This window comes from Periplaneta americana, chromosome 15 (assembly GCF_040183065.1).
Source record: "Periplaneta americana isolate PAMFEO1 chromosome 15, P.americana_PAMFEO1_priV1, whole genome shotgun sequence".
Classification (NCBI taxonomy): Eukaryota; Metazoa; Arthropoda; class Insecta; order Blattodea; family Blattidae; genus Periplaneta; species Periplaneta americana.
In genome coordinates, this window is record NC_091131.1 from 40,638,507 (window position 1) to 40,664,908 (window position 26,402).

The following is a 26,402-nucleotide window of genomic DNA, read 5'->3' on the forward strand; positions in this document are numbered from 1 at the left end:
CCGGTCTTTTTTGCCACTACTGTACACATCAACACAAATACAACAGAAACATAAATGAAGAAATAATTACACAATGTAACTTACTTATCTATTGAAATAATTTACACAATATTATTAAAATATGCCATCTGACTAGTATTCTGAAGCTAAAAATTTGTTGTGAATTCCATAGTTGCTTCGTACAGATTCATTCATTCATTTCCCCCCCCCCCCGATTTTGAACTACAAAATTACATTATTCTGACGCACTTACCACAATAATTGTATCATGCCACTATTGTAAACTCTTTAAGAATGTACATTGAACTGTAAAAAATCAAAATACAATTTGTAACAATTATTATTGTGATAAGTTCATAAGAATAACGTAATTTTTAGTTAAAATTTGGAAAAAAAGTTGTCAGCAAATAAGTTATGAAAATATGCTATATACTATTTTAATGCTGATTCTGTGGTACAAATAAAAAAATCTCTGATACGATGAAAGAGTAATGGAACGGAGAAAAATTCTCTCCGGCGCCGGGATTTGAACCCGGGTTTTCAGCTCTACGTGCTGATGCTTTATCCACTAAGCCACACCGGATACCACCCCGGCGTCGGACAGAATCGTCTCAGATTAAGCTCCAACTCTTGGGTTCCCTCTAGTAGCCGTCCTCTGCACTACGTCATAGATGTCTATGAACGTAGGACTGAAGTCCACATATGTGCTGAGGTGCACTCGTAATGAGTGACTAGTTGGCCAGGATCCGACGGAATAAGCGCTGTCTTAAATCACGAAGCGATTTACGCATATCATATATATTATTTTAATGTACCGAAGTACATATGACATTTCCATGCAGATATTCTGCGTCATCATACGATGAAAGAGTAATGGAACGGAGAAAAATTCTCTCCGGCGCCGGGATTTGAACCCGGGTTTTCAGCTCTACGTGCTGATGCTTTATCCACTAAGCCACACTGATACCACCCCGGCGTCGGACAGAATCATCTCAGATTAAGCTCCAACTCTTGGGTTCCCTCTAGTGGCCGCCCTCTGCACTACGTCATAGATGTCTATGAACGTAGGACTGAAGTCCACACATGTGCTGAGGTGCACTCGTTATGAGTGACTAGTTGGCCGGGATCCGACGGAATAAGCGCCGTCTTAAATCACGAAGTGATTTACTCATATCATATATATTATTTTAATGTACCGAAGTACATATGATATTTTCATGCAGATATTCTGCGTCATCATACGATGAAAGAGTAATGGAACGGAGAAAAATTCTCTCCGGCGCCGGGATTTGAACCCAGGTTTCAGCTCTATGTGCTGATGCTTTATCCACTAAGCCACACCGGATACCACCCCGGCGTCGGACAGAATCATCTCAAATTAAGCTCCAACTCTTGGGTTCCCTCTAGTGGCCGCCCTCTGCACTACGTCATAGATGTCTATTAATGTAGGACTGAAGTCCACACATGTGCTGAGGTGCACTCGTTATGAGTGACTAGTTGGCCGGGATCCGACGGAATAAGCGCCGTCTTAATCATGAAGTGATTTACGCATATCATATATATTTTTTTAATGTACCGAAGTACAGTCCTACGTTCATAGACATCTATGACGTAGTGCAGAGGGCAGCCACGAGAGGGAACCCAAGAATTTGGAACTTAATCTGAGACGATTCTGTCCGACGCCGGGGTGGGTATCCGGTGTGGCTTAGTGGATAAAGCATCAGCATGTAGAGCTGAAAACCCGGGTTCAAATCCCGGCGCCGAAGAGAATTTTTCTCCGTTCTATTACTCTTTCATCGTATGATGACGCAGAATATCTGCATGGAAATATCATATGTACTTTGGTACATTAAAATAATATATAAAAAAAATCTCTACTCACCTGAGAGCTGGTTCTTTTGAATTCGTTGATGGTTTCCGTACTGCAAGCCTCAGTAGAACTTGGCAAGTTTCTTTTACCAGTCTATAATTCGCCCTTCCCCTTTCTCCAAGTCCGATGCTTACCAGGACACTGATATTACTCGATACAGTCTGCACTTCAGCTCTGCAAAATAGTTTGAAACAGGAATGACCCTTGCACAGTAACTGCCATGAACAAAATTATTTGTACACAACAGTGTGATATAGAAAATAAGGTAAAAGTCAAGTACAAATAACTTACTTAGCGGCTATTCCTAATAGTATAAGTGCTGCCAAACTATCATCTTCTGATGTGTCAGGTATATTCATTGAAAACCGCTCCCACAGCACCTGCAAAGAAAAGAAAAATTGATACAAACTATCCCACATACTTTATCATTCCTCTAACAGTGAAGAGACACATCAAGGATTATTTTTTATTAATAATAAAAACATCAAAACGATAGACCGTGAGAACCAACCTGGACAAAAGTCTAGACTACTATCCCTCTCCTTCACGAGGTGCAACTGTTAGTAATCATGTATAGACATGATGAACAAATAGGGAAGGGCCCTTCACTAAATGCATTGGTCAGCATGGTGAAGTATTTGACCAAACTGGTATTTCTTCTTCTTCTTTCTGTATCAGTTCCCTCTTTCAACTTTCCTATCTAGCCTCTCTTGGCTAAACTCTTGTTTTCTTCTGACCTTTTCTTAAAGGCCTTGGGGATCTTTTCATTGCCTTTCCTGTTTCTACTTTAACTACTGGCTTGTGCAGCAAATGCTACAAACTAAGTTCATTACAATTCAAATTAAAATTTTTCAAATTTATTTCCAATGAAGAATACCATACATTTGGAAGTCCCTATCCTAAGCAAGATTAATACAGTCTCTATCATCATATCCCACCTTTCTCAAATCGATTTTAATATTATCCTCACATCTACGTCTGCCTCTCTCAAGGTCTTTTCCCTTCCGCTCTTCCAATTAACACTCTATACCATTTATAGATTAACCCATACGTGCTACATGCGCTGCCATCTCAAATGTCTGGATTTAATGTTCCTAATTATGTTAGGTGAAGAATACAATGTGTGTAGTTCTGCGTTGTGTAACTTTCTCCATTCTCCTATGACTTCATCCCTCTTAGCCCCAAATATTTTCCTAAGCATCTTATTTTCGAACACCCTTAATCTCTCTTCCTCTCTCAAAGTGAAAATCCAAGTTTCACAACCATAAAGAACAACCGGTAGCATAACTGTTTTATACATTCTAACTTTCAGCTTTAAATATCTATAACATACCGCCATTAAATATATGGGAAAGACGCATACCACTTGACTAATAACTATAAAAATATTTCACTTAAATAACAATATTGTTATGTTACGCAAGTATTGTATAGACTACTATATAGCCGTCACTCAGTAAATATTATAGAAATGAAGATCTAACTTCAGATATTCTCTACGCCTACTTATATAACCCCAAAAGGTTTTGCTTTCATATCATCAATAAAGCATTAATCTGTATAATTGGCGACAAATACATCATGGCATTCACTATAATCATATTTCATTTTTAATGGTAATAATGTCATCAAACATTCTTAAGTTTTGTAGTTTTTAATATCCAATACACAAGACAGCTGTACTCAGAAAATTACACACCAGAGAATCTTCTTTTTACGTCTTGAAGTTTTTAATAACCAATATTACAGAAACGTTCAGAAAAAGTTACACAAATTAAACTCGACATATTGGCAATATGTCAGCCATCTGAAATCTAAATATGTTAGCAATCCTGCAGGTCATAGCCTTCGTGTGATATTGTTTATTGTAGTGTGTTTGTGTTTTTTGTTTTGTTTTATTCTGAAAGGGCCATTACCTATTTCTCGAAACTGACGACAGATGGATTTTGGAAAATAGGAAAATGATGTAGGAAAATTGACATTTCACTAAAAATTACTATTTTTCTGAAAAACTCTGGGTTCCAAGCTTCAAAATGAGGGGTCATTTATTAAAATCCGTTCAGTCATTTTCCCTTAATTTCCGTTACCAGTTCAAATTATATATATAGATATATCTAAGGCAAAAAGTTGTTCACGTCTACAGAATTCCTTAATCTACACGTGCCTTTGGGTGGTGCAAAATGAACAACACATCACTCAATATAATTTTAACATGATTTTTTTTATATAGAAATAATAATTCTTACCTGTATACAAGCTTTGTCTATGGATCCATTTGCAACCCAACTAGTTACCAATTCTTCTAAAGCAGCATGCTGATCCATATTCACGATTTTCAGTAAACTGCTCAAATTTTTTACTACTTGCACAGCATGAGCTCTGAGAAATAGAATAAAATAAAATATTATGTTCGTTATGACACGTAATAATCAACACAGGTGGTCTAGAATCTATCCACTATGCTTTTAACTCTTAGGTCCGAGGTTCACAAGGTGAAATACTGCAAAGGGCAATAAAATCCTTAGCATAGTTGTCCCCAAGAGAACAGTAAAGCTGGGAGGCACATGTTGTAGATTTACAGCAAGTTGAAGATTCCTGAAGAAATGTGTCTGCCATTTCTTGCCCATGTCGAAATGTGGAGGTTACATAAAAGGCCCATCCATACCACTGGCTTAATTAACTGTCGGCATTCCACACTCCATCCATAATAATCAATACCATACGATACGCAGTAAATGCACCAAAATATTATCAAATTTATAGCGATCGCAGGGAAAGACTCAACTTCTGACATCTCTAATAAAGCATGTGGAAGGTACAGGGATCTGCTATGATGAAGTATTTTACACCACTTTTTTGTGAATTTATTCATCTTTTTCAGATTCCCTACCTTTAACTAAATGACAAACTACGAACCCTTCATAAAAATAAAGGGCCATTGAGGTACTGTATGAGCTATTCCATCTCAAATCGACCGAAATATAACGAAAATTGACCTTACTATTTCTAAATACAATGAAACTTTTTTTGTACGTAGAGAACTGTGATACAGTGCTTTGTGCAAAGTTTGAGGCATTAGAACTTCATAGTGTTTAAATTAAAAATAATTAAATTTATCATATTTTCATAAAATTAGCAACTTTAAACTGTTGTAGCTCTGAAACCCTTTCACCCAATGATCAAATCATGGTTTATTTTGATGGTGAGAAATTAAAGTTTATATTGACATATAAACAGATTTTCTTACTTTTTATGGAAATGGAGAAATTTAGAGTTTTCCTCATTAAGAAACCTTTGCCTAGGAAAAAAAATATTTTAAAAATGTATAGTTAGATTCCGTATTGAAAGTACAAATAAACACATATTTTTTACTGGCGCACCATTTATAAGAAAGTATTGAAAATATAAAATAAAGAAAATAAATAGTACACGTGTGAACTAACTAGCTGACTGTGAGACGGGAGCTGGCCGAGACAAGCAAGGCCAGGAGACAAACACATGATGTTTCGTCTAGTAGAGCATAGCTGGGCTAGCTTTATCACAAGTTTTCACAAACACAGGAGTAAAATGATGCCCAACGCTCACTTACATCTTTCGGCCAGTGCGTGTGGTACTGCGCTGTTCAAGTCTAGGCGTATGAAAATAATTTATTTAATACCCTCGAAACTTATTGCCGTACCACTAAACAAACAATGCCGAATCCCTCTTAATAATGCAAGGTTTTTTCTCAATATTTTTTTTACATTTTTACAAATGAGCAAAAAGCCTAAAAGTAAGTAAAATCGGATTATGTCTCTCTGTACACAATAAAAATAAGGATTACTTCTTATCATAACCTACCAAATGTCAGCTTCAAAATGAGCTCTCGTTCAGTGTTCTATAGTAAATGGTTCCAGAGTTCTGAGCGCTGAAAGAGGCATGTTTTTATAAAATACGCTAAATTTGTCGCTCAGCAATATGAAAACCATTTGACTCTCCTCAGCACCTTCTATAAATAGGGAAAAAATTAGAGTATAAAAAAATGCGAGGTTTTTTACTAATCGATTTCATATGGAATAGCCCGTACAGTCTCAGAATTCATTAATACAAAGCCAGAATGCTACATCTCCTAGCAAAAAAATGTTAATGCAATAAAAGTAGATTTCCCATATTAATTAAATATTTTGGCACATACCTGGGATTATTTGTCTGTGTGGTAAGGTACAATTTTTTGTATGCAGCAGCCACAGCATCTTTAATAGCCTGATCACGTGACCACACCAGCACCAACATTTGTCGAACACCTGTGATGGCATCAGCTAAGCCAAATTGAAAGGCAGAAGTAAAGAAGTCTACTGCCTCTATGATGTCACTGTTTTGTCGAGAATGAAGCAACTGACATATCACAGGCACGGCATCAGATATGAGCTGCACAAAGTTTATTGTATCCTAAAAGGAAACAATAAATAAGATGATAAATCACTTGTGAACAGTGAACAGTGAGTGTGTCATGATAAGAATTAAAATGGTAACATACATGCAGAAAACTTTGAGTAAAAATACTGCAAATAATTATTATGATTAAAAGAAATATTTATATGCTTATCATAAAATTTATCTTAGAGATAGTTATTTATGACAGAAATGGGATAAATTGTAAAACAGTGAACGCCAGTAGGGGAAGTTATCCCCACCCTCACTGTTTGCCACCTTGCTCACCTGTTCCCTGCCCCGCTTCGGTGGATCACAGCCTACCGCCTCGCACGTATTTCATATTTTACAACACAACACAATACAACCAAATTAATGTGCATTAGACAACAAGACATACCCAACGACACACATTGCATTTCTGTAATACGTTATGGCAGTTCCCTTGAACATAAATAGATTCATTTTCCCTTCTACTACCAACTTGTTTCGGTAGCCGAGAGGTCTAAAGCGTGACCAAAAAGTGTTCGTTTGGTTAGGAAGATCAACGAATCGAATACTGCCCTCCGCAAAGTCATATTAAAAAAAAAAAAAAACAGGAGACATGAAGCAGAGAGGAGAGACAGAGGGAAACAGGACGAAGTTCCTCTTTTGCTTCATAGATGTCGCATCCACTCTTTTTGTTCCACTTTCCTCCACCAGATGTCACCCCACCCTAAACCCCTATTTCCACTCTTTCTCGCTAGAGTGTGTGGTGAACTTGTAGGGAAAAAGTGGAAAGGGGTCGTGGGCGGAGCTTAGCGTTCACTGTTTTACGATTTGCCCCAGAAATGTAAAAAAAGTAATTTTATTTTGTGAGTAACAATACCTATGAACAAAATAAAATAATTTCTTTTGTGAGTAACAATATCTATGAACAAAATAAAATAATTTTTAAAATGTGTTGCACACTATTTTTTAGACAGTCATTCATCTGTATTGGTATAAAGAGAATTCCCCCGAATTCTTCACTGCTGTATTCTCCCTCATGGTAATAATGAAACTTTACAACATTAAAACCAGGCAGTGGTATAGCTCAGTGGTAGAGCACTCGACTGCAGATCAAAAAGTCCATACTTTAAATCTGGGTAATTACAGTCAACTCTGGTTATAATGAACCTCTACGGACCAGCATATTTCGTTAACCATATCCGAGGTTCACTAAAACCGAAGTGTCTGTTTTTATACTACTGATGTTGCTATAAATACAGTATTAATGCCCGTTTTGGACAGACCACGTTCAATATCAGTACTAACGTCTGCTGTATCTTCTAACTTAAACACTTTACGCTTTGACATCCTGATGTTCACAGTTCGAAACTTGAATCTAATCTGGCCATGTAGGTAGTAGGCACTGACCGATTTCGCACCTCTTCCCACTAGAGGTCTCCTACTATGTACTTGGCCTTGGAATTTCCTCAGAGTTCACTTTTACAAAGCTGCGGGAGGAAGGGTTGAGGACCATTATACTGTAATCCTTCTTGTATTTACCCTTTGGTCATCACTCTACTCCTTTTTACAAAAGAAAACAATTTCTCTTTCTAATCTTCTAATAACCTCTTTTAAAGAAGTCAGACTAGGAAAGCCCAGGATAACAGAGAGGGTTTGGAATTGAATGGGCTACATCAGCTTCTTGTCTATGCGGATGACGTGAATATGTTAGGAGAAAATTTACAAACTATTAGGAAAAACATGGGAATTTTACTAGAAGCAAGTAAAGAGATAGGTTTGGAAGTAAATCCCGAAAAGACAAAGTATATGATTATGTCTCGTGACCAGAATATTGTACGAAATGGAAATATAAAAATTGGAAATTTATCTTTTGAAGAGGTGGAGAAGTTCAAATATCTGGGAGCAACAGTAACAAATATAAATGATACTCGGGAGGAAAGTAAACACAGAATAAATATGGGAAATACCTGTTATTATTCGGTTGAGAAACTTTTATCATCCAGTCTGCTGTCAAAAAAATCTGAAAGTTAGAATTTATAAAACAGTTATATTACCGGTTGTTCTGTATGGTTGTGAAACTTGGACTCTCACTTTGAGAGAAGAACATAGGTTAAGGGTGTTTGAGAATAAGGTGCTTAGGAAAATATTTGAGGCTAAGAGGGATGAAGTTACAGGAGAATGGAGAAAGTTACACAACACAGAACTGCATGCATTGTATTCTTCACCTGACACAATTAGGAACATTAAATCCAGACGTTTGAGATGGGCAGGGCATGAAGCATGTATGGGCGAATTCAGAAACGCATAAAGTGTGTTAGTTGGGAGGCTGGAGGGAAAAAGACCTTTAGGGAGGCCGAGACGTAGATGGGAAGATAATATTAAAATGGATTTGAGGGAGGTGGGATATGATAGAGAATGGATTAATCTTGCTCAGGATAGGGACCAATGGCGGGCTTATGTGAGGGTGGCAATGAACCTCCGGGTTCCTTAAATGCCAGTAAGTAAGTAAAAGAAGTCAGAACTAATTCTTCCTTTATCCCTCACTGTGTACACTATTCTCTTTAACATGTTTCAAGCTGTCCAGGAAGCTGAACAAATCCTTTGTCTTTCAATGCACTTAAGGAGTAGAAGGTTTCAATTTTGTCCTGAACATATTCTTGGAAGTTTATAGGAGAAAGAGTTTCCTAAATTACCATTATGGTCATTTTAATGTAAGACTGCTGGCTCAAATACAGGAATGTGAAGGACCGGCAGGACCGAATATGTTGGGTGACATTAAATCATATTCATATCCATTCAGTAACAATAATAAAAACAAAATCAACCAAACATGCACATACACACACAACTAAAAACTGAAGTTGATCGAATGAAGTTTTCTCCACACCATATATCCTTTAAACACTCACTTTGAGATACTGCACAACTGTTTTTTGCGTCTCTATGGCCACCGCCATCCCTTCCTGAGATACGATGTCACTTTCCTGAGAAGCTGTGCCAGCAGTTTCACTGCTCTGGGAACTCTGCTGAGAGCTTTCTTCTGAAGAGTTACATTCAACGAATATCTTGTGCAAGAGGTTCATGAAGTACACCACCTGGTCTTCCATTTGCATCTCACACCTGTAAGATACAATGCCTATGAGAAGTGTGAGAAGTTGGGAGAAAGAAAAATCATGATTATTACAGTTTATACAAAACTAGAAAGGTATTGATAGTTCAGCGGCTTCAAGATGTCACAGTTCAAACCAGTCAACCAGAGTGTTGTGGGTGTTAGTGTTTGGCAAATAAAGAAAGTGAAATGGCTTTCACTGTAGCACACAGAATTTTTACTATGTAACAAATCCCCGGGAATGAAATAGCTGATTCTCTTGCAAAAAAAAAAAAGGCACTAAAATCCTGCCCTATGTTTGTGAAGTACCCAACAGTCGAGCATCAACCATCATACGACAGAAGGTAAAGGACACTTATAAAAAATCTTTGCAAGATAACATGACCACCTCTGATTGGAAAGACAATGTAACTTTGGTACCAGATTGGCCAAGGAGAGAAGCAGTTGCCAAATTCTGATTAGCAGCTGGACATGATTGCTTGGGTAAACATCTATGCCGCATTGGTTTACTCCAGAATCCTAACTGCCCACTCTGCAACCAGAACATCGTAATGGACTTAGACCATCTAATGGATTGTCCCAATCTGTCCTCAGCTACACTGGTAGAGAAGTATTGGGAAGCAAGAGAGAAGATGATGGCCCTCCAAATATAAAATTTGTTACTCTTCCTTTCATGTTCTATATCTATGTACTCCTCTCACTGTTTGTTTGTTTGTATATTTGTTTACTTGTTTCTATGAATATTGCATGTTGCCATTATCACGGCTAAAGATAAACTCTACAGCCCTGCATTAAATAAATAAAAAAAATAAATACATTTAGTGAGAAAGAAAGGTTACAAGAAACTGAAACGATGTTTCTACACTGGAATATCAGAAAACATGAGTTCCTTCACAATTCTTTGCTTACAAACTTCTTCACAACTGGAGATTTACGGGATCTGTATAACAAAAAGGACTTTTCGAACAAAAAGCTTATGGACGAAGGGTTAATGAATTCGAGTGCAGTCCAAAGATACGAGAAATGTTTGGAACTGGAGGTGGTCACTTTGAGCAATATATTTAAATTTGGCAAGTACACCTAATGTTATGCTTCATTTGTTTATTATTTATTCATTCCATATATTCCTTCACCATTCAATAATTCAATTCATTATCCATTATTTCGATGATTTATTAATTTCATTGAATATCTTACATATTATATGGAACAAACAGTTACAAAACCAGATGGTTATGGCAGATTTCACTTTTTATTAGGATTCCCATCTATGTGCATATTTAAGTTTGCAAGTGGATTAATACACTATCTGTTTTTGCCCTTTTAGAATCTCGTCGTACCACCGTTTGCTGCTATAACAACAGCCACTCTTTCAGGTATGTGTAGGATATCCACTGGAATACGTCGCCATTCCTCTTGCAACATGGCACTCAGTTCGACAATGGAAGTTGGCCCCATGTTTCGGCGGCTACTATGCAGTGATATGCAGATAATAATGTTCACCAGTTGGACTGGCCTGCACAGAGTCCTGATCTCAATCCCATTGAGCACCTTTGGGATGAATTGGACCAGCGATTGAGGTCTCAGGAGATGCGGTCAACTTTCATTGTCCAAATGAGTGTCATGTTGCAAGAGCAATGGCGACGCATTCCAGTGGATATCCTACACAAACTAGTGGAGAGCATGCCTGACAGGGTGGCTGTTGTTATAGCAACAAGAGGTGGTACCACGAGGTTCTAGAGGGTCAAAAACAGTGCCCAATTACTTTTTGGTAGATAGTGTATAATAAAAGTATAGTGACTACACTTAATCCTGAAACAAGAATTTCTACCTTAATTGTTCAGCTCCTGGGAATTGTTTTTCTGCATTCCGTAGCAGATAATATGCTTGCAAATATTCCTTTTGTCCAAGTTTCACTCGGATCTCTTCCAAGGCTTCAGCAAGGGAATTCTGTGTCAGTACTTGAGTGGCTGGCTCTTCTTCACGTGATCCTTAAAAGAGAAACATCTTACAGAAGAGCCAAACATGGATGGGTGGCTGGCTGGTACCAAGTATCAATTACTTTTATGGAATTGCAATGGTCTGGAGCATTTAATTTCATTTCCAAGATTAACACACCAATAAAGCAAATTTATTTACCCCCAATTAAAAGCCTGATTTTTTGGTGAAATAAAACTCCTGATTTTGGTGCTATACATGTTTCTATTTTGGTGAATATTTCTTTAAATAAATAGCCATTTTAACTACTGCTGTGGGATTTAATCGATTAATCGATCAATTTCTGTTGTAAGATTAATCGATCAAAAATATTTAATCGAATAATAGAGTCGATTAAAATTAATCAGTAGTAGTTTATATTAATTACTATTTTGTTAATACAAACTCGTACTAAAAATTCCGATAATATTCCTCTCTCAGAAATTGCTCACTTAAAAGCACAATAGTACTGTTATTTTCTAACTGCAAAGCAGATAGCGTAGGAAAAATCTTTGCACAAACACTTCAGAAAGAGATGGAGATATGAGGACAGTGACCTAGTCTACCTCTATTGAAAGTTGAAACACAATGCGAAACCCTTATTAAGTTTTATGATTTTCCAAGAAAACTTCCACTTCGTTGTCAGCTCATCTTTCTAGCATATGAAATGCATACTTTTCTGGGATTCATCCCCGTCATCCCTTATAAAATAGCCTATCTACACTGTGTGCAATTGAGAGCTTAACTACTTCTTCTCTTTCTAAAATCTGGTAATTTGATTACAATAGGTGCCAGTCTTCTGTTTCAATCGCTGTAGTTTTGCAGTTGCAGTTTCTGCACTGAGTTTGTATATGAAGGCTGTGTGTTTAGTTTGATGAAAAAAAATCAGTTTTCTGTGGTCTGTGAAAAGTGTAAACTCCATTATATCATATGAGAATTTGAGTGGTACACTCGTTGAAATGTTTGGATTTAAATTGAATGATCGTGGAGAAGTGTTTGACAGAAAAAAGTTCTTTCGTGTTTAGTGATACAGGAAACATTGTTACTAAACATAGAGTGGCACTTAATTCGGAGCATGTGAATGCATTCATATGTTTAAAATCATAGATGAAGCAGTATTAACTAGGTGAGTCTTCATACTTTTTGTTATTTATGTTTGTCTCAAAAATTCCCAGAGAAATTGACACAATTATAAGCCTCATAATAAATATGTTAGTAAATAATTAAAATAGTTGTTTTGTAATATAACGATACAATATATACAGATAAATAACATTTAATACTTATGCTTATCACCAAACACAAGTTAAATTCGACAATAATTGTGTATTATAGTATATTAAAACATTTTTTCAACTCGATCAAAACTAGATTAATTTATATCGATTAATCGATTAAATTCAAATAGTTAATCGATTAAATATTTTGATCGATCAACAGCACTAATTTTAACACATATCTCTCATTATCAAACTGTATTTATAATGTCTATTTGTCTAAAAATTTACCACACAATAAACACAATACGGTACAATATCCTCAGCATTCAAATAATCCCCAAAATACACACCTACATATCTCAACATTATCTGAATGAAGGGTTGTGCAAGCATTTGGTAAGTGTTTTGGTGTATGCAAAAAACTCAATTCTCATTGTCCTCATTTAATATTAGAAATAATACTGACGGCGAACATATTGCAGAAAATTCACCATGATTCTCTTGCAGAGACACTAAAATTTTGACCACATAGTCGTCATTCCCTACCTGACCTGCACATTCTTTTACTTGGTTCTGTAATGCAATATAATCCCATAGAAAAATATTATTGGGAATACTGCTCAGGAGGGGCTAGTTTTTTATAGTGCCCATGAGGTTGGTATCAAGCCCAGCACAGAGCAAAATTGGGCAAACACAAAAAAAGCAAATTTCTAAATTTCTCATTAAGACTTCGAAAATACCGAGTGTTTCAAAATGAATATCGGAGTTTTAAAGCTTTGTAGTATTTATTACGTTTAACACACAATTATAAATAATGCACCAAATGAAAGAGCAACTCAAACAGTTTTGCTACAAGTGCTCAGTGTGAGCACCATTCGTCACATGGCACACATCGAGTCGATAAGCGAGTTCTTCCCAAACCTTGATCAGTGTGTCTGGAGTAATTGTTGCAATAACTGCTTCAATCCTCTGTCTTAAGTCTGGTAGGTCATCTGGTAGCGGAGATACATACACACGATCCTTTATGAATCCCCAAAGGTAAAAATCGCATGGCGTAAGTTCTGGTGAACGTGGAGGCCATACGAAACAAGCTCTGTCATTCGGCCTCTTTCGGCCAATCCAGTGGTCAGGTACATCATTCAACCAATCGCGTACTTCCATATGCGTCTCCTTAAAATTCTCCACATAGACGTCGCTGGAATTGCTAATTCACGACTAGCCTTCCGAACAGATTTCTTCGGGCTACGCGTGAAAGACTCCCTCACTCGTTCAACGCTCTTTCTAACGGCAGACAGAGGAAACAGTGCATGCACGAACAAAACTGTTTGAGTTGCTCTTTCATTTCATGTATTATTTATAATTGTACGTTAAACATAATAAATACTACAAAGCCTTAAAACCTCGATATTCATTTTGAAACACCCAGTAAGTATATAACAGATTGTGTTTCCACACAGAAAACTAATTAACATCGCATTCTAGGCACCATAAAGAGATTTTCTGTCATGCAGCCAATAGGAAGGACTTCAGACATGTGCATTTGTTGACATTAGGAATCTTCTTGTATGGAATGAAGATTAAAATGAGGTTACTGAAGAATGCAGCTGTAATGATTTGGATGTGCAAAACGTATGTCGGAAGAAAGGAAAGTTAAGCAGGTTGGAACAACATACTGAAGGGAGACTAGGAAGAGGCCTAGAATTACGTGAGAGAATACAAAATAGACACTTGATCAGAAGAGAGGGACAACAATGGTGGAAATGAAAAGATGTATGATATGACTTATTGATGAACTGGAAGAAGAGAGGTGAACTTAATTCCTAACACCATGATTGGACAGATGAAGATACTTAGGTACTTACTTACTGGCTTTTAAGGAACCCAGAGGTTCATTGCCGCCCTCACATAAGCCCGCCATCGGTCCCTATCCTGAGCAAGATTAATCCAGTCTCTATCATCATATCCCACCTCCCTCAAATCCATTTTTATATTATCTTCCCATCTATGTCTCGGCCTCCCCAAAGGTCTTTTTCCCTCTGGCCTCCCAACTAACACTCTATATGCATTTCTCGATTCGCCCATACGTGCTACATGCCCTGCCCATCTCAAACGTCTGGATTTAATGTTCCTAATTATGTCAGGTGAAGAATACAATGCGTGCAGTTCTTTGTTGTGTAACTTTCTCCATTCTCCTGTAACTTCATCCCTCTTAGCCCCAAATATTTTCCTAAGCACCTTATTCTCAAACACCCTTAACCTATGTTCCTCTCTCAAAGTGAGAGTCCAAGTTTCACAATCATAAAGAACAACCGGTAATATAACTGTTTTATAAATTCTAACTTTCAGATTTTTTGACAGAAGACTGGATGATAAAAGCTTCTCAACCAAATAATAACAGGCATTTCCCATATTTATTCTGTGTTTAATTTCCTCCCGAGTGTCATTTATATTTGTTACTGTTGCTCCAAGATATTTGAACTTCTCCACCTCTTCAAAAGATAAATTTCCAATTTTTATATTTCCATTTCGTACAATATTCCCGTCACGAGACATAACCATATCCTTTGTCTTTTCGGGATTTACTTCCAAACCTATCTCTTTACTTGCTTCCAGTAAAATTTCCGTGTTTTCCCTAATCGTTTGTGGATTTTCTCCTAACATATTCACGTCATCCGCATAGACAAGCAGCTGATGTAACCCATTCAATTCCAAGCCCTCTCTGTTATCCTGGACTTTCCTAATGGCATACTCTAGAGCAAAGTTAAAAAGTAAAGGTGATAGTACATCTCCTTGCTTTAGCCCACAGTGAATTGGAAACGCATTGGACAGATGAAGATATTCAGTAAAAAGTCTCTAATGTATGTAACCAATGCCTACCCACTTCACTTTACATGATTCGGGTTCCGCATATTGCGGATAGATGGTAGGACTGTGACTCATTTTCTAGTTGCACACCACTTCGGCAGGCCAAGCTGTACATGATGTGTATGTGTGGAAAGTTATGTCGTGTACTAGGGTGAGTGTATGTGTAAGTGTAATGTATGGAATGAGTGATGATGATTATTAATATGAGAAAGGGAGAAGGGAAAACCCAGTGCCAGCACGTAGCCTACTCCTTTCTAATAGCACCAATGTCCCTGTCTGATGGACAAATTACTATCAACAGTGACATAAAAATAAGTAAGTGGTGATTTCATGTCTTACCTGTTTTTAAGACATCTTCAATCACCTTAGTAATTTCTGCTTCACGCTCCAGCCAAGCCTTCTGCCTGCCATGTTCAGTAAGATGTTTTCGCCTCTCCTCTTCACTGCCACTCTTCCCTTTGAGTGTTTCCAATGTTGCCTTTTCAGCTTGTAATTGTGACTGCAGTTCTTGCAGCGTTAACTGAAAAATTACATCAAAACAATCATACAAAATTTGTTCTACGTCCTTCACATATTATATAATAATATTCTGGTAACATCAATCAAAATTGTAATCTCCAATCCTCAATCACCTCAGTAGTCCCCCCCTCCCGGATCCTATTCAATTCCCATAACACATGTAAATATCCCCATATTTCACCAATCACCTCTGAATGTGTTAAGTGCCCAGACAACTTAATATTTCATTCACTCTTATTTGACAGAAGGCCATCAACTTCAAATACTGTACTGTTTTTTTTCTGTGTGTGTGTAAATTGTATCAAATTTCACTTTTTCATTGTTACATCATTGCTTACAACGAAGAACTAAACACAATTAAATACACAGCACAAGAAAACGGATACAACCCTAACATAATAGACAACATAATACGTAAGACAAAACATAACCACAAAAAAACATAAGAATACAACACAAACACAAAAAATACATCACACTAACATACGAAAACAAAAACACACATAAAATTTCAACCTCATTCAAGAAATTAAACTACAACATCGCATACAGAACAAATAACACTCTACAAAAACATCTCAACACACAAACAACCCAAACAAACAAACAAATACAACACACAGGGGTATACAAACTCAAATGTAACACCTGCAACAACTTCTACATAGGACAGACAGGCAGATCATTTCAAACACGTTACAAAGAACACATCACAGCCATAACAAAATTACAAAACACCTCCACATATGCAGAACACATCACAAATGCCAACCACACCTACAGAGACATAAACACAGACATGGAAATATTGCACATCCAACCAAAAAGCCAGAAACTCAACACACTAGAACAATATGAAATATACAGACACACAAAAACACACCCCAACGATATTCTCAACACACAACTCAATTTAAAAACACATACACTCTTTGACTCTACACTACGAACGCACCCTCACAGGAAACAACAAGAGGTGCCAAGACCAACAACGACCAGTTCTGAAGATGATCCAAAATAGGTCGAAACATGTTTACAAGGTACGTTAAAATTTAACACAAGAAAGTTCTTATCATACATATTCCGAAGTTTTCTTTGTTGTTGGTGGTATAATAGTTAATGGCCTAAGTACTTGTGGGTTTAACTTATCCTTCGCCTGCAACCTCTACATTCATCCATCCGTTTCACTGCTTCAAATTTCATAAAGCTGTCAAAATACCAAAATGAGTCCTGTGGTAGAGTGGAGCGCAATAACATCCCCTGACAGGCTGCCAGGTTGCATCAAGACTACATGGCCGATTCTCGAGATATTCAAAATGGCTAGATACTTTAAAGAGGAACCTCACAGATACAGAATAGATTATTATCCTATTAAAAAACAACAAAATGTATTTTAACTTTAATTTTCACTCTCTTCCTAAAATCATTTTCAAGTATTTTTTATTAGTACATATACAGCTTGTTTCAGGGATTTTGGCTCTTGCAAAAAGCAAGTTGAAGGACTAAGAGCAAGTTACTCATCACTACTGGCGGACTTCATAGTACACTCCGCCTTAAAAACACAATATTCTTCCACACGTCTCGTTACTAACCACTACATCTGTTGACTAAACAATGTCATGATGACTTACCATATTTACTCGCGTAATTTTCGCAATCGAATAATAATAATAATAATAATAATAATAATAATAATAATAATAATAATAATAATAATAATAATAATAATAATACCAATAATAATGATAATGATAATAATGATATAATAACAATAATAATAATAATAATAATGATAATGATATGATAACAATAATAACAATAATAATAATAATAATAAAAATAACAATAATAATAATAATAATAACAATAACAACAATAACAATAATAATAATAACAACAATAATAACAATAATAACAATAACAATAATAATAATAATAACAATAATAATAATAATAATAGATCTAGATTCATTTTCCGGGCTGAGAGGCCGTGGTCTATTGGTTGGTTTTATACCAGACGTTTCATCTGCAACTGCGGCAGACATCTTCAGTGGAGTGGTATCCGAGGTCGCAAGACTCTTCTCGGCGTACCTGAGGCAACTGATCCTGTGGCTGGTTGTGCGGGCGTATTTATAGTGTGGCTCGCGGGCTGAGGCCTGTTGTCGCTGCGGTCCGCGCCGCTTTGTTCGCGGCCCGCGAGCCGCACTATAAATACACCCACACAACCAGCCACAGGATCAGTTGCCTCAGGTACGCTGAGAAGAATCTTGCGACCTCGGATACCGCTCCACTGAAGATGTCTGCCGCAGTTGCAGACGAAACATCTGGTATAAAACCAACCAATAGACCACGGCCTCTCAGCCCGGAAAATGAATCTAGATCTATAGACTCCGGCCGTGAAAGCCTACACTGCAAGAATAATAATAATAATAATAATAATAATAATAATAATAATCCGTGGCGCTACAGCCTGTGAAGGGCCTACACCGACCAGCCGGCTGCTGGCCTCACGTCCACATGCCAAAGCAAGAGGTGGACGATCATCCAACCAGAATGACGGTATCGTGTGGTTAGCACGATGATCCCCCCAGCTGTTACAGCTGATTTTGTTATCTATCATAGCTCCCCAAGTGCATCACGATGCTGGGTGGGCACCAGTCCCATACACTGGCCGAAATTTCATGAGAAAATTTCTTCCCCCATGAGGATTCGAACCAGTGTGCATTCCATAACACGAGTCCTAGGCAGGATGCCTTAAACCACGATGCAACGGCGTGGAACCACATAATTTATGCACCCCAATTTTTAAGCATTTCCCTTCTTTTTCTTTTCTTTTGCAAAGTTTAGCCTCTTGGCTAGTTATAATGGTAAAAAAAAATACAATGACATTACGGCTCCCCACATGCCTCAGTACATCCCCTGGTTGTCCTTGAGTTGCTGTGTCAAAGGGTTGTGACAAAAATCATCTCCATCCTGACCGATTGCCATAAAATTATGATAAAACCTAATGTTATTGTACTCTTATTCATTTTTCAGTCAACCATGTTTTCGCCGAAGTTGCGTTCCATTTTCGACGATTTTTAATTGTATTTACGTACTTATTATTTGATATACAGTATACAGGAGTACATTACAATAAATTTATTTACTCTAGTGTAAGATATTATGTGTATTTTTTAATTCCTCGTATAATTTATGCATTCCTATTTCAAGACGATTCTTTTGTCCAAAAAAGTGCGAAAAATATGCGCGTAAATATGGTATATTTTCTTCACATTGAGTGTTCCTCAGCTACAAGCATAGGTATTATTTTCATTCTTTCTCTTTCCCCTTCCCCTCCTATGCACGTTTGTGATTAAATTTCTTTCTTATGACGCACTACATAGCTCGCTCACTAGCCAAACAAGCAAGGACAAGGGCCAAAACCGTTGAATCGAGCTGCACTCAAACGTACTACAGAATGACTTACTGGATCTCAACATTTAGAGGAGAAAAAGAAAATCACTAAAAGTGCATTTAAAGCAAAAGTAACATCAAAACAAACCTTGGCTGCAAATGGATTTCCTTCGAGAAATGTAGTCACCAGGTGTATAGCATTTTTCTTGACATTACTACTCTTGTCTTGCAGGCGACCTACGACCAGTTTCAACACTTGGCTTTGTCTTGACAAAGGAATGGACTTTTCTCGACAAAGTCTCTGCCATATCTGAATCACCTATGAAGTATAATAACACTGATGTTATTGATTTCAATTTCACGCATAAATAAATGTATAAAATGAATTAATATTACATACACACACGCATGCATGCGCACACATAGATGTTTCGGATACTGAAAAGAGCAGTAACAGGCTACAGAAAATTGGACTATAAATATAATTACGAATTTATAAACAAATTAATATGACAAAATAGAAGCTTAACACGTTCACTGTCACACTTTCATAGGATTAGTGTCGTCCAGTCCAGCCATTTTCTAGTATAGCTTACCTTTCACCATGATTAGGCTGACAATAATTCCTTGACACACAAACAGGATAGGAAAGAGATACATTATATTCTTAAAGAAAAGGTATTAACAATGTTTTGTCTAATAAAAGTATTGTCATAATATTGTCTTTCAGTTAGCATAGCTCTCTTTCAACACTTAATCAGAATTTCTCCTTCAACCATATTAAGGGGTTAGGTACAGCTTACAGCAGTAAGATTTTGGAAATACTAAACATTTTTTTCCTCCATTACTGTATCTTGTACAATAATGAAAATCAGTATGTGTAAAAGACTTCCTTCTAGTATAATAAAAAAATATTTTTACGATTTAAAAATATATATATATATTTTTTTTTTCAAAATTCAAAATGGTGGCAATTCACTATGCAGTGATGAAGCATTTCCCTCATAACTAAAAAACTATCCAACACTCTGTGAAGAAATTTTTTGTGTGTATTTATGCATGTTATATCTACAATATGATGCAAAATCACTTTTCTACCTTTGATAGATTGTCTGATAAAAAATAAATTCATTTAAAAAATGGTCAAATATCAGTATTTTCTTCTAACACAAAATAAAAAAAATATTATTTAATAAGGAATGTAGTTGAAAGAGCATGATATTGTAAACATGAGTTCCAGCAATAAAATAAAAGAGAGAGAACATGAAAAAGTTAACAAGTTTATGAGTTATGAGGGGAACGCTTCATCACTGCACAGTGAACTGCCACCATTTTGAATTTAATATATATATATATATATATATATATATATATATATTTTTTTTTTTAAATCGTAAAAATATTTTTTCATACAGCAGAAGGGCAGTGTTTTTATACACACCAATTTTCTTTATTGTACAAGATACAGTAATGGAGGAAAAAAGTGTTTAATATTTCCAAAAATTTTACTGCAGTAAGCTGTACCTAACTCCTTAATATTCATAATATAAAAATATTCTTTCTACGGATGCTGCACTTTCTGGCACAGAGAGAATAAACTCTACTACATTACACAAATTCCGAAAATCTAGGTATTTTTCACTCAAAAAATTACATCAATCTATCAGATAAAGAAATACTGATTTTAGGTTATGATTGATCAATATTTAAGCATATATTTAAATTTTAGAAGTTTTTATAAAAAATGGGACAAAAGTGATATTTTTACTAAAATGACATGACAGCATGGACATTGGAAAATAATGGTACTGTTCTGTTCAAAACTGTACGTAGTCAGCCTAATCATGATGCTAAATGATCGGTCATTTAGGGTATGCAAAGGAAACAACTCAAAATCAACTGTAGTCGTTTTCAGTTGCAAATGTCTTAAAAAGAAGTGGCTAGATCAAATACAGAAAATGACTAATTACACTGATAAACAAGTGGTAAATATCTGAAATGATGTTCGCTATTTCTAATGTAGTTTTTCATGCTGATTTCAAATCTGAAAGCTGTTTTGCGCTATCACGTCAGGTTTTGAAATTATCGACGAAATTTTATTTTTACACTGAACACGGTTCGTCGATTTTTTTTTTTGTAGTTTTTCCAGATGATATAGAATTTCACCAGGTGTGTTTTGACACATGTGCGGCTATGTAACAGACAAATTCCATTGGAAAATTTTTTACATTGTTTCTCAAGAAAACATAATATGAACTATACTTTGATTCGAAAGTGGATAGTGGTAAGTCGTGGGCACCACAGTTCATCTGTTTGACCTGTGCATCCAACTTGTGCGGTTGGACAAGGAAGGCGAAGAACAACAGCCATCTGTCATTTGGAGTTCCTATGATATGGTGTGAGTCAAGCAACCACACCACAGACTGTTATTTCTTTTTGTCAAATGTCACTGGATTCTCCTACAAAACTAGTGCATCTGTACAGTATCCAGATGTTCCTTCAGTTTCTAAACCAATTTCACATGACACCGTCACCTGTCCACTACCAACAGCACCTGTAGAATACACACTTAATGAAGAAACGCAAGAAGAAAGTCCTCTCTCATCTCCTACCAACGACCCAGGCTCTGACTACTACCAACCTGGAGAAGTTATTCATTTAATGAATAATGCTCAACTTTGCGATTCGTACGGGACCTGGCACTAACAAAAGGCCGAGCTGAACTGCTCGGTTCACGTCTTAAACAATTTAATTTCCTTGCACCGGTTACAATGGCTTCACAGTTTCGGCACAGACATAAAGAACTTGTGAAGTTCTTTGCAATGAGTGACACTATTTGATAATGCATGGACATTCACGATCTTATGTCAAGCTTCGGGGTAGAACACAGCATTGAAGCATGGCGACTGTTCACAGACTCACTTAAGACAATTTTGAAGATAGTAAATAACATTATTACACAATGGAAACAGGTATGCGTCAGTACCGGTTGCATATTCTACGCACCTGAAAGATACGTACGACACCATGTTGCTATTTCTTGAAAAAATACGCTATCGCGAGTGCAATTAAACGTTATCACTATTCTCATTGGAATGCAGACAGAGTACACCAAGTACTGCTGCTTCATCTGCGAGTGGGACATCAGAGATAGAAAGAACCATCACATAAAGAACAATTGACCGTTCAGAAATAGAATGCAGCCTTCGTGTACCGTGGGTTGAGCATGACAAAGTTATCATGTTACCGCTTCATATATAGCTGGGGCTCATGAAGAATTTCGTGAAGGCGCTAGACACCGACTCAGATGCTTTTTGGTACCTGTGTAACAAGTTTCCAAAGTTGAGTTACGCGAAAGTGAAAGAAGGTGTGTTCATAGGTCCACAAATAAGGAAGACCATTGCAGACAGCCACTTCCAAGACTTACAGGATGGTACTGAAATATTACTACTATAATTATGTGTCATGTGGCGCAATTGCACCATTTTCTTAGCTAAAACCATGTTCATTAGTACTCCATGTAGCAACAAATGGTCTACTGAAATTCCTGTCTGTGAGTTGTTACACATAATGGTTGATGTCGTATATCTCAAGAACGGTGGGTAATAGAGACAAATGGTTTGCATACTTGGAATCGGCATGTTTCAGTTGTCTTAGAATGCCTGTTGGGTACCAAGATATCCACCGAAAATGTTTTTTTGTTATTCAGTGTTATTACACATTTTACAAAATATTTTACAAGTAAAAGGAGCCATGAACTCCCATCCAAGAGATAGGGAGAACAGTTTTAACAGAGGTGTTACAATTTATTTTTATAATACTTCTAATCTTAGTGTAATCCAAAGAACATGTCAATATTCGGACTAACATGCATCCTAAAGAAAAGAGTACAGACACATTCAAGTAAGTAATGAAGAAAGATGGATATATGAAAATTATGGTTTCTTACAAAATGTACATGATGAGATTTGCAGATTCAGGATAATTCGAAACATTAATTATAATCATGTTGGAAGTGCATATAAGAAAATTTATGAACTGTGCTATATCACAGGCATGTCTGCTTTTAACTTCAGAATTCAATCTTACCTTTACCCTCACGAATGCATTTACATCGTGTAAATGATCTTCAAGATTATCAAGAAACTGATCTCTCATGTCACGAGATTTTTCATCTAAATTCTCAACACTGAGCATCCGTAATACAATTTCTCCCATTATACCCAGCACACACATTCGCATGGCTGGAGACTGAAAATAAACAAAACAAAAGCACTCTTATTTCCTTCAAAAGAATCAATTTCATCTCCTTTGACACCATTTCAATAATGCAGAAGTGTTTGCAATTTCGTAACAATTAAGTTTGGAGGATGAAGATCGTTATTAGCGGCATCTGTTGGTTAATATAGGAAACTATGACGAAGAATTATGCGGGGATCGCGGAAGAACAAGATGATGATAATAATAAGGAAGTAAATTTTTCATTATTAAAGAAGTAAACTAAAATAAATAGCATTGCTCTGTTACGAAATTCATAGAAATATTACAGCACTACGAATCTTTGCTGTATAACCTACCTTAAAATACTACATTGCAATTAAAAAGGCAAACATAACTTAATTTGACGAATCAAATACAAAGATAAACAGCTGTTTACTGTTATGACAGTATTGTATTGCATTGTATTTATTAACACTCCATGGTATGCATATATTGCTTTACAGCTAGAATATGGAACAAGTCAAAAAACTTAATACTATTATAAAGTCTTAATTTATAGTCACAGTCTAGATGAAATATATACAGACGAGATTTACAATATAGTCTACTAGTACAACACATAGTTTTAGTATCAATTTCATGAAGCGTTATTGAATGTCATGAATTCACCTACAGAATAGAAGGCGTGAGAAATTAGATACATCTTTAATTTGGCCCTAAATAATCTTATGTTTTGAGTTTCATTTTTTATATCGATAGGGAGGCTATTAAAAATATTTACTGGCATATAGCGCACTCCTTTTTGATAGCACGATATACTTGCCGATGGAGTATGAAAGTCATTTTTTTGACGTGTATTTATGCTATGAACTGTTGAATTAGTTACAAAGTTTTTATGATTACATATGAGGACGATTATTAATGAAAAGATATACTGACAAGCCATGGGAATTATTTGTAGTTTTTTTAAAATAGTCCTACACGATTCCCTAGATTTGGCACTTACTGTTATTCTAATTACTCTTTTTTTGTAATAGAAATATACTGTTACTATCTGTGGAATTTCCCCAGAATATTATTCCAAAACTCATTATCGAGTGGAAGTATGCAAAGTATATTGTTTTTAAGGTATTGATATTTACTATCTTTTGCATAGATCTAATAGCAAAACAAGCTGAATTTAGTTTGGGGGTAATTTCTTTAATATGATTTTTCCAATTTAACACATTATAGATTTTTAAGCCAAGAAATTTGGTTGTTGTTTCTAATAGGGATGTCATTGATATGTCACTTGTGGTGTTTCATTGGTAATATATGAGCCACTATAAATCTTTCGTGGAACAGAAAGATACAAACAAAATCTTTCACTAGTAATTTGTAATGTACAACACCATATATACCCTTGTGGTATAGGCTCCTGGTATATATCTTTGCTTAATTCCAAAGTCAACAACAGCAATAATCAGTAAATGTACTTACTTCACCATCAAGATGCACTGTGAGGGTATCAATCGCAGGCACTATTAGTTCTGGAACGCTCTCAGCAACTTCGACAAGGAACTGAGCAAATGATTTTGTACCAGATGTGTCTTGCATCAGGTCGGAGCTATCCATGTCCCCAATCTCACGAACTAATTCACGTACAATTGTCCGGCAACCAAATTCTCGAACAAGCTGAACAACGCCTTGTGCTAGTGGACTGACTAGGTGGTCGTACAGCTTCAGCATCTGTAACGTATGCAAATAACTGCAATTTAATTGGGAACTTCGAAATGTGGATATGCTCAATAAATAGAACTAAGATCAAGTGAGAGAGGCAACATTAAAAAAACTTTAAAAAGTAATTTACACAGTTTCCATCTGCAGAGTAGGTGGACTGGTGATGATTCATTGCAACAATAAGTATGATTTGAGAATTACAACACCCACAGGTCATCGATCTAAACAGAACAGCAAAAGAAAGTGTACTAATGTAACTATAATAAAATATGCAGAAATCAAAATCAAAGATGTAACGCAATAACAATTCCACTGCACTACATCTGACAATTAAAATGTTGTAGCACTAATGGATTACCACACAGATTTCTGTGCATGTGTGCGTGTTTGTGTGCATGCATTAATGCATGTTAATGTAGTGGGTGAATTTTTATAATAAAATATGATAGTGTTAAATGTAGAAAAATCCGCAAATTGAAAGAGGAAAGCCTTACATTAAAAATCAATGATCTAGGCCATTTTAAATTGTGACAACTTTCAAGTATTTTAGGTCCAATAAAAGTCACCAGGACTATAGTCCTAATTCACTGCCATTCACTGACGATTAGTCTTCCTCCCATCCGAGAACAGTCAGATCTTTTATATTGTGACAGCCAGGATACGATCTCGTGACCGGCAGAAGGAGGGCAAGGTCGGAGGTGACTCGGCACGGCAAATGAAGTTGCGCGCGCATCTGCTTCCTGGGGCGTGTGCTGTGGCGTAGAGAGGAGAGGAGAGAGACGGCGACCGTGGCAGAGAGGGGGAAGTAATGCACCTGCGACTGAGGGAAGAAAGCCAGAGAATTCGAGAGGTGCCATCTTCTGGACATCTGTAGAAATTTCCAGCATAGTACTTTCCCGAAACTATGGTTTAGTTATAAATATGACACACGAGTGAACTTGAGTTAGTTAGTTAGTTAGTTAGTTAGTTAGTTAGTTGCAGTTGTTGCTAGTTTTGGACAGCAAGGCAGTCTTGTGTAGCAGTGAAGCCAGCTTCGAGACCGGAGTTCGACTTGAGTTGTGTCCGTAACTGTGGGAGCCGGAAGTCCTGAGTTCGAGTGCAGTGG

General features: G+C 36.5%; 1 protein-coding gene across 2 annotated transcripts in view; it reads right to left on the minus strand.

Moving 5' to 3' along the window:
• The window catches only part of Cap-D2 (CAP-D2 condensin subunit), an 83,638-nt gene that overhangs the window by 37,915 nt on the left and 19,321 nt on the right, over nucleotides 1-26,402 (minus strand). For both annotated transcript variants that reach the window (XM_069846955.1, XM_069846956.1), the window contains exons 7-16: nucleotides 25,058-25,306; nucleotides 23,447-23,608; nucleotides 19,506-19,676; nucleotides 15,782-15,962; nucleotides 11,212-11,371; nucleotides 9,181-9,391; nucleotides 6,045-6,298; nucleotides 4,117-4,249; nucleotides 2,162-2,250; nucleotides 1,883-2,044 (exon numbers count right to left, since the gene is read on the minus strand). In XM_069846955.1, coding sequence (XP_069703056.1) covers nucleotides 1,883-2,044; nucleotides 2,162-2,250; nucleotides 4,117-4,249; nucleotides 6,045-6,298; nucleotides 9,181-9,391; nucleotides 11,212-11,371; nucleotides 15,782-15,962; nucleotides 19,506-19,676; nucleotides 23,447-23,608; nucleotides 25,058-25,306 — 1,772 coding nt within the window. The remainder of the gene's footprint in view (nucleotides 1-1,882; nucleotides 2,045-2,161; nucleotides 2,251-4,116; nucleotides 4,250-6,044; nucleotides 6,299-9,180; nucleotides 9,392-11,211; nucleotides 11,372-15,781; nucleotides 15,963-19,505; nucleotides 19,677-23,446; nucleotides 23,609-25,057; nucleotides 25,307-26,402) is intronic.